This window comes from Ascaphus truei, chromosome 3 (genome assembly GCF_040206685.1).
Source record: "Ascaphus truei isolate aAscTru1 chromosome 3, aAscTru1.hap1, whole genome shotgun sequence".
Lineage (NCBI taxonomy): Eukaryota > Metazoa > Chordata > Amphibia > Anura > Ascaphidae > Ascaphus > Ascaphus truei.
Genome location: NC_134485.1, coordinates 387,063,397 through 387,073,396, shown reverse-complemented (window position 1 = coordinate 387,073,396; position 10,000 = coordinate 387,063,397). Strand labels below are relative to the sequence as shown.

At 46.4% G+C, this 10,000-nt stretch overlaps 1 protein-coding gene across 1 annotated transcript in view; it reads right to left on the bottom strand.

The window, feature by feature from the left end:
* The window catches only part of DCUN1D5 (defective in cullin neddylation 1 domain containing 5), a 42,510-nt gene that overhangs the window by 14,434 nt on the left and 18,076 nt on the right, over positions 1 to 10,000 (bottom strand). The window contains exons 5-6 of the mRNA XM_075593201.1: positions 2,124 to 2,215; positions 1 to 10 (exon numbers count right to left, since the gene is read on the bottom strand). The exon at positions 1 to 10 is cut by the window's left edge and continues 99 nt beyond it. Of these exons, the coding sequence (XP_075449316.1) occupies positions 1 to 10; positions 2,124 to 2,215 (102 nt within the window). The remainder of the gene's footprint in view (positions 11 to 2,123; positions 2,216 to 10,000) is intronic.

The window sequence follows — 10,000 nt, the reverse complement described above, 5'->3', positions numbered from 1 at the left end:
ACAGTCACATCTTAAACATTAAAAGAAACATAAAAAAATTATTAGCACCAAGTAAACAAAACAAATGTTCTGCAACTATGAATAGATTACTTGTTGGACAAACATAAAAAAGGTAGATATTGGTATTACTTAACAGCAAAGAATAGAACACAAGAATGCTTAAATATAAGTGATAGTGCAATAAATAGATGTAGGTGCAATATATACATAAGTGTAGTGTAACTGTATGTAGGTAAGTGTAGGTACAATATGTACAATCAAAAGAAAGCTTAAATAAATGCAATCAAAGAGTAAATGACAAAAGATGACCACCATAAAATGGACTAGGCCTAAAAATTAAACTTTTGGAGGTTTCAAAACCTGTAACAGGACTGAATTTTGATGTTTATGAGTAAAAGCAAGGGATGATGTTTCTGTGTGAAATCTCTTAAAACAGCAACCACCAAGAATTATAAACCAGATCCCCAAGATAGTGCACCCAAAATAGAAACACAAACATTGACAGCCGATCAGAATCAGCGGGTCCACCTAGCCTGGCCATTTTCCTTAACACTGGAAAAGGTCAGACTTCATTAAATCATTTGGTTTCCTTTACATGTAGGATAGCTTTGCGTCCACCCGAATCAACATTTTACGTCTCCAACAATATTATTAGCCTCTGCCGGGAGATTCTTGTGTGAATCCACCATCCGTTCTGAAAAGATGTTACAGTCACTCTGGGTGTATGGGAAAAAAAACCCCAGCAACGTCCAATTGATCCTGGTGGAAAGCACAGGCATTTCAATGTTCTTCTGCCAATGCAGAACAGGGGCTGGAAATCAGTCATGGAACTGGGGGAAATTATTTCTTTATTACTCAAAAGCAATTTTAACCCTTCCATGCACGTTATTATATGGGACCACGAGCAGCTTAATTCTTTCACATGTGCAATACTACATTGCAAATGCTCATTTTGCACTTTGATCACCAGAGGATGCAGAGTAAATTGTGATTGAAGCCTTCGGTTTATAGGCGTACTTTAGTTCGTTACTAGAGATTCAACTAGCCCCTGCTTTCTTCCAACAGAAATAGCTGCTAGTGTCTCTGTTACAGCAGCTGTAAATATTAACTAACCAAATAATATTTGAAGGTCTTGGACAACACCCTGTGCTTTAAAATATCCCCATTTTATTGATGGATATGCCAGAATACAAAGTTATTAATACAGCTCAACCCAGTTACAACGCGATCCGTTACAACGTGAATCCGCTTATAACGTGATGCAAGCGTGGATCCCAATTTTCGTATTTCTGAATACTTTACAACACTATTATTGTTATCTTAAATACTTTATTGTACAATGCATACAATTGTACATTATTTCTAACGTGTTATAAAAGGGTTGAGCTGTATATACAAGCTGTATCCGGCGCAACATACAGTACGCTGATCTAGCAGATCTCAATGGTTATTAATTAAACATTACTCTTTGTTTTCACCCCTGCCTGTAATACCTTGCTGTCTCTTCTTCCCCCCTTCCTCTCTCCTCCATCATGCCCTGTTCCACTTTGTATTCTCTCCACCCATCTATTGGAGCTCCGTCTTACTGCGTCTGCTCCTCTCTGTGCATACTGCACTCACTCCTCTCCTACTCATCTCATCTGCCTCCTCCTTTCCTTGCCATCTCGCTGTTTCCTACTCACCTTGCTGTTGATCTTCCCGTCAAACTCCCTCATATACCATGGGCACACTGCTCCCTTCGTCATCCATCTGTCTCCCCTCCCCGCTGTCCGTCTCCTCTCCTCCTTGCTATCTGTCTGTTTCCTCACCCCTCCTTGAGGAATTACGGTTGTTGCCGAGACCTGTGTGTCGTACCTGGTAGGCTATACATCTGGTATGTGACATCATACCGAGTTGCAGACACATTATATATATATATATATATATATATATATATATATATATATATATATATATATATATATATATATTTGTTGCACAAGGGCATCATATTTGGCGTCTTAATATTTTCTTTCCAGGTGTTTGTACTGTCATTTCAAATAGTACCCCCTAAACCATGCTACCCAATCTATTGAAGGTACACCTGAAGACATTATATGAAAGAAACAAAAACAGGATCTTACTGTAAAGAGGTCATTCCTTTTAGCCATTCTTCCTTCGTAAAAAATCCCATGCTTTCAGCTTCTAGTTTCCAAGCCAAAACCAGCATAATTATCTGAGAAATAAAAACAGAAGCAAGTTTAAGTAAAATATTTAATGAGTAGGCGATTGAGAATTACCAAATCACCTTTAATACTCACTAAACTAAAGAAATTTTATGGAAATGTAGAAAAATATACATTGCAGGAAAAAAAAGCAAGTAGTGTCTCATAAGTTTAATATAGATGAAAAAGAATTTAAAGGGGCAGTAGCCCCTGCGATGAGAGAATTAGACATGTTTAAATGTAACCGATTTGCGCTTTTATAAAAAAATGTAAAAAAAAACAAGCATTTTTTAAATAATTTTTTTAACTTAACTTTTGTCTTTTGGTAATCATACTGTCACGGCCCCCTTAAACCTCCAACATCACCGTATTAATACGGGGATGTTTGCTGTTTCTGCCGAACTTGGCCGCGCGCCAGCCGCATCTCCTGGCCGCGCGCCAGCCGCATCTCCTGGCCGCGCGCCAGCCGCATCTCCTGGCCGCGCGCCAGCCGCATCTCCTGGCCGCGCGCCAGCCGCATCTCCTGTTCAGCGGTAATGGCGCTGAACATTGAAAGCGCCCGCGGCGCCGAAACCAAAGGAAAAAAGCCCGCGTCTGCCCGCGCTTTTAAAAATCCCGCGGTGGCGGCCGCAGGAGACTAAAGGCGGCCGCCATTGTATCCGAGTTAAAAACTAGGTGGCGAGTTGGCTTCTTAATTACTACAGACAAAAACAAAGACATCTGCTGTCAAACTGATAAACATAAGTAGCGAATATGCTTAGAAAAACAAAAACATACTGTGATGGTAGGGGGTAGCCAGCCTTCATAATAAAGGTGAAGCCGGCTAAAACCGTGGTTCCCTGGCCGCTTATCAGCACCTATAAGCCGGGGACAATGTGTGTGTTTTTTACCTCTTATGTGGCATAGGTAGAAAACTGGGACTTCGGTACGGGACCCTAATAGTGGATACTGGGGGGAAAAAATGGTTATAATGTAGAAGTCAATCAATCCGCGCTCATGCTGGTATAAGGGTTATAATGTATGTAAAATGTTCCTGAATAAAGATACCGTTTGTCCCATAATTTTACCTGCAAATCACGCCTGATTTGCAGGTACGCATATGCATTTAAAAAAAGTTATGACCCCCTATGAAATATTGTCCAGCCAGCAAGTTCTCAGAACTTTGTTTTAAAACTTGGCTGCTAGGACAAGTTTAACACCCAAGTTCCCGAGCCCAAGTTGTAGAAATGTGATATCCTGAAAATGTGTATTCATCTCTATGGAGGCAGCCCCGGTGATTCGATTAGCCGGGATGCCTGCATAGAGATAGTGGATCAAAGGGGAGGATGGGAGTAGCGAGGTGTAGGGCCATCTGGTGAGCGGGGAAGGGCTGAGAACCAGGTCCAGTGACAAGGCTCCCCGCAGGGGAGACTCTTTGTTCTCTCAGACACTGTGGAGCCTACCCAGAGGGAGGTATGGGGCTGGCAAGGGGAAGCCGTTGCTCGTAGGAACGGTTCCCTTTGGCCAGTTCAAATTTCCCGTTCGCCGGCCACCTGAGCCCCTCGGTACGCTCGCTCCCTCTGACGAGTGCAAAAAGCCGAGCCTCCTGCTTATGAGTGGTTGTTGCATTATGATCCGTACTATGATTGTCTGCCAGTCCCTGTTCCATGTTAGACATAGGACACTGAGGTCTATGTAAGGGGACTGCCCGATCCGAGTACCAGACTATTCCTAGGCTTGGCCCGGTGAAGCAGAGGCAGGCTTTTAAGGTGCTTTGCTCGCAATAGCAAAGCACTCTGTATTGAGGTGCCGGAGAAGCCTAGCCAAGCTGAGGACACGGCCAATTTCTACAAACGAATGAAGACCCGGCCAGCGGGGAAAGCCAGGTAGCTATACCGAATATAGTACCGGGTGTTCCTAGACGTGGAGCGGACACGGTAAGGCTGTGCTGATAGTGCCTGGCGACGGCGCTCCAAAACAAATCCATTGAATCCGACGCATGCGCTTATAGTAAAGCACGGCGGCGACAGAGCGACCAAAAAATTTGGAAGCCAGTGAAATTTGATTTTTTTTTTTTTTTTTAGAGACAGTTGCCACATGTGACCGTCTCTAAACCAATCACAGAGCACTGCGCTCCTCCTTGGCCAGCGACGTCGCTTAAAACTAAAGTTTAACTTTCGCCAGTGGTGACGTCATCGACCGCGTCGCCGGCACTATAAATGTGGCCTAAGTCTTCCTGAAACAGGCGCACTGCACCTAGTTGAGGCTAGTGTCTCCCCACAGACCCCAAGTGGATGTGTATTTTCCCTGTATTGTGTTACTTTGAATGGCTGCAAGTTTTACCAGAATAAACCTCATTTTATTCCACTACCTTGTCCTGCCTAGTGAAATTGATCCCGGAAGGTAAAAGGTATTAAAAGTACTGGTCTCCCGTGACACATACATTTTTGAACAGGATGCCAACAAGTACAATTGTTACTATAAGGGTGATTGAATCTTTGTAAAAAGAAGGGGGGGGGGGGGGCTGCTAATTGAGACGGTCCCTTTGAGTCATAAAAACAATGCACAAATCTGTTCATTGTCACATTTGTATACACACACACACACGATCTGACCTACACGAACTTTTTTCATTCTGTCTCTATACAGATGGTCCGCTGGATAATTACAAAGAAACCTTATTCGGTCATCTAGGTTAAAACCATCATCCAATTTTAGCCTCAGCTAAATATAAGGATATTATCCTGCTCAGTGCCAACCGTTCCCACCACATTGTTTAGCACAGGCAGTGCTCGCACATTCAACTTTTTGTAACAGATTATTTTTATAAAATCCACAGAAAAAAATATATAAATATATATTTTGTAACGCTATATTATAAGCGATAAGAACTGTGTAAAGTAACCACACTATTATAAATAGGACACTGTGGCCCAGATGCACAAAGCCATGTTACTGAACTTAACATGACATTAACCTCAGTTAACATCTTATTAAAGCTTAATTAACAAGAGACAATACAGGGAAAAGGGAGACCAAAAAGCGCACCAGCACAAACGGAGCAGGAAGAAACCAGAACAAAAAAATGATTAAAAGGGCACTTTAATGTGGCAAAAGACCCATCCAATGCATTTCGAACGTCGCAGCGTTCTATTTCAAGTTGCTTGAAATAGAACGCTGCGACGTTCGAAATGCATTGGATGGGTCTTTTGCCACATTAAAGTGCCCTTTTAATCATTTTTTTGTTCTGGTTTCTTCCTGCTCCGTTTGTGCTGGTGCGCTTTTTGGTCTCCCTTTTCCCTGTATTGCATTGAGTAGCTGCACAGCTTGCCTGCCTGCCCTACCAGGATGTGAGTATTTGCATATTTTTCAGGGGAACCTGCCAATGAGACATATGGTGAGTGGGTTGCACCACACACCACCTGTCTTCAGGAGGATAGTACCCATTATATGACACAATAGGTACTATATCAATTGTTAGTACCCTGGTACAGTGGTCTGGCTTATTATCATTTTGAGATATACCTGCATTTGAGCGCTTCAGCTATTTTCCATATTAACAAGAGACAATAATGCAACGTTACTTTAGGTTGTTGCGTTAGGTGCATAGCGTTAAAATTTAAAAAATAAGTTTGTGTAAAGGATATGCATGCCATGTGCAAGCTCATCCCAATAAATTATGTAAATATTAACGTGGCTGAATAATGTTACGGTAATTAGATCAGAGCTAAACTTGGCATTCTCTGTGACTTATTACAAAGTGTTCACTTACAATAGTTAATTCAATAAACGGTTATCTATGTGATAATATACTAACCCCCTGGTAGCCCAAGAGGCCAGCTAGCCACGGGCAACCCATACCTAGCAACCAAGGGCTACAAGGGGGTTAATAAAGGGGTTAATATAGACTTCATACTAGTCTAGCTACCTCTCTTGTCTATCAAAGAGTATAATAAAGGGGTTAATATAGACTTCATACTAGTCTAGCTACCTCTCTTGTCTATCAAAGGCATTGCTTGGCATTTAAAAAAAGCGGTGACCATGTGTAAAATAATCCAAATAGGATTGGCTTGGTTTACGTGTGATCAGTTACCATGTGTTCTGCGATGGCGCCAGCCCTGTATAAGGGCTAACACTCTCGCATAACAAGGCAGTAGACGGCAGGGAGAGGACAGCATGTTCAATAATTAAAAAAAGATGATTTTTTTTCCAAAAAAATTTCGATGCAGGATTATTCATCAAGAACTGAAAAGCGATGACTACAATCAAAACGATGGTCTTTAAATCAAGACCGATGCCACCAGATTGGATTAAGGCCATCCTCTAGAGCAGGGGTGGGCAACCTATTTTTCAATGTAGCCACAGGTGTGGCGAATTAGAAGTGAAAATAGCCACACAATGTACAAATTGAGGTATTATGTTGCACATGCGAACATTTTAAACACACTGTTTGAACAAGTTTATAAATTCTCAGGGCCGTTCTATAGTATGCGCCCGTGCGTGCACGTGACGCATGCTTCTTGTGTATGCTGTGAGGTTGTGTGTGTGTGTGTGTGTGTGTGTGTGTGTGTGTGTGTGTGTGTGTGTGTGTGTGTGTGTGTGTGTGTGTGTGTGTGTGTGTGTGTGTGTGTGTGTGTGTGTGTGTGTGTGTGTGTGTGTGTGTGTGTGTGTGTGTGTGATATAAATACGTTTGAAATAAATAAAGAAATGCTTTAATAAATTATTTATTAACATTGTACGTACACACACACACACACACACACACACACACACACACACACACACACACACACACACACACACACACACACACACACACACACACACACATTTCAGTGGTGATAGTGGCGTAAAATCTTTATTTTCCTCATCTTTCCCCGTCGGCCCGGTTCCACGCTCCCTGCCCTAACCTCAGCCAACTATAACTGCCACGCGCGCGCACGGCACAGCAAGCGCACCCCCTCAGACCGCAAAACCCCCTCATCCTCTCACCCCCCTTTACGCCACCACTACCCTCCTCCTCATCATCATCTCCTCACCCCCTCATTATCACCATCTCATTTAACCCCCCTCATCACCATCTCATTTAACTCCCCCCCATCATCTTCCCCAGCACCCTTGATCAGCACCCTTGATCTCCCCCATCATCAAGCACCCCCTCTCCCCCCCAGTGGTGGGATTCAACATTTTTAGCAAAAGATTATCTCCACCAGGGGGGGGAGGGGGAAGGGAGATGGGGAGGATGTTTATGTTTATGTATTATATTTATGTTTTTTTTAAAATGTTTTTATTCAGTTGAACAGGACTGCATGGGGGGGGAAGGGGGGGTAAAGACCAGAGCCCCTCTCACATCACTCCAGCCCCTCCCCCCCCACATCTCTCCCAGCCCTCCCCCCCCCCCACATCTCTCCCAGCCCCTCCCCCCCCCCCACATCTCTCCCAGCCCCCTCCCCCCCCCACATCTCTCCCAGCCCCTCCCCCCCCCACATCTCTCCCAGCCCACTCACATCTCACCCAGCCCTCCTCACATCTCACCCAGCCCCCAGCCCTCCTCACATCTCACCCAGCCCCCTCCCATCTCACCCAGCCCCCCTTCCATCTCACCCAGCCCCCTCCATCTCACCCAGCCCCCTCCCATCTCACCCAGCCCCCCTCCCATCTCACCCAGCCCCCTCCCATCTCACCCAGCCCCCCTCCCATCTCACCAGCCCCTCCTCCCATCTCACCCAGCCCCCCTCCCATCTCACCCAGCCCCCCTCCCATCTCACCCAGCCCCCCTCCCATCTCACCCAGCCCCCCTCCCATCTCTCACAGCCCCCCCCTCGCATCTCTCACAGCCCCCCTCACATCTCTCACAGCCCCCCTCACATCTCTCACAGCCCCCCTCACATCTCACCCAGCCCCCCTCCCATCTCACCCAGCCCCCCTCCCATCTCTCACAGCCCCCCTCTCCATCTCTCACAGCCCCCCTCCCATCTCTCACAGCCCCCCTCCCATCTCTCACAGCCCCCCTCCATCTCTCACAGCCCCCCTCCCATTTCACCCAGCCCCTCACATCTCTCCCATCTCCCCTCAAATCTCTCCCTGACCCCCTCATATCTGTCCCAGTCCTCCCATCCATGCCTACCTTGTCTAGTAGTAGAATCTCCCAGCCCCTCCCCCCCCCCCACATCTCTCCCAGCCCCTCCCCCCCCCCCACATCTCTCCCAGCCCCCTCCCCCCCCCACATCTCTCCAGCCCACTCACATCTCACCCAGCCCTCCTCACATCTCACCCAGCCCCCAGCCCTCCTCACATCTCACCCAGCCCCCCTCCCATCTCACCCAGCCCCCCTCCCATCTCACCAAGCCCCCCTCCCATCTCTCACAGCCCCCCTCCCATCTCTCACAGCCCCCCTCCCATCTCTCACAGCCCCCCTCCCATCTCTCACAGCCCCCCTCCCATCTCTCACAGCCCCCCCTCCCATCTCTCACAGCCCCCCTCCCATCTCTCACAGCCCCCCTCCCATCTCTCACAGCCCCCCTCCCATCTCTCACAGCCCCCCTCCCATCTCTCACAGCCCCCCTCCATCTCTCTCACAGCCCCCCTCCCATTTCACCCAGCCCCCCTCCCATTTCACCCAGCCCCTCACATCTCTCCCATCTCCCTCAAATCTCTCCCTGACCCCCTCATATCTCTCCCAGTCCTCCCATCCATGCCTACCTTGTCTAGTAGTAGAATCTCTTGAGTCAGAGCAGGAGCAGCACGGAGAGAGGAGCCGTGAGGTAGCAGCAGACACGAAGTTCCGGGTCAGGCTGCTAGATGGCGCACCTCCCCTGCTGTCCTGCTTTGACTCTCACAAGTAATTATGTTACCGGCTAATACTTTCAGCCCGGTGCCACATACCATCTCCGCGCAGCTTACCATCTTCCACCGCTGCATATCATCTCCCCCTGCCGCCTGTTAGGAAACGTAGAATCCCCCTCCCCCCAGGGAGTCCCGGCAGCCTGTTCACCACAGTTTCACTGCCAATTCGCCACAAGTGGCGAATGGCGACAGAGTTGCCCACCCTGCTCTAGAGGGTGGGTTGGGTGTGTTGGGGTGAAGCAGGAGTAGGGGCATAGGGGTAGGGTGCCACGGAGAGGGTAGTTAGATTCCCTGGGGGAGAGCAATAGGAGCCAAGCAATGCCTTACTAACCTCTTCGGTAGACATGGGGTGTAGTTTGTATACCCCTTTGCAACCCTTCGCTGTCAGCTAGTCACGGGTTGCCCAGGGATTTATACATTACAAAGTGTATAAACCGTTAATTGAATAAACGTTTATCACAGTGTAGGGATAGGATAAACATTGCTATTTTCAAGAGAACATATCATTATGAGATAACATGACGTTACCCTAACGACCGTGAGCCTAAGTAATGTCATGTTCGTTTGGAAAATAATTAGCTATGAAGAGATCATGTTAAAATCAGGACACATATTTTTCTTTTACATTGTTTCACGTTTTAACAGAGCTTAGACGTCTGGACCAAAGCATGTAAAAAAAGCTGCAGGTTGCATTTTGATCCATTTGGTAGATATTTTATTCTACATGAAAACTGTATTACCCTTTAACTGGGTAGAAAACTTGAACACAGCTCCATAACAGGGGTGGCAAAGTCCAGTCCTCAAGGTACACCAACCGGCCAGGTTTTAAGGCTATCCCTACCTTAGCTCAGTGGTTCAGTCATTCCTCTTCAGTACTCAAAAGGGCTATACAGTATTGTGATCCTTTATAAGCAAAAGCAGTTGATCTTCTAATAAACTGAGCTACATGTACAATTATAGAAGAGCAGCCA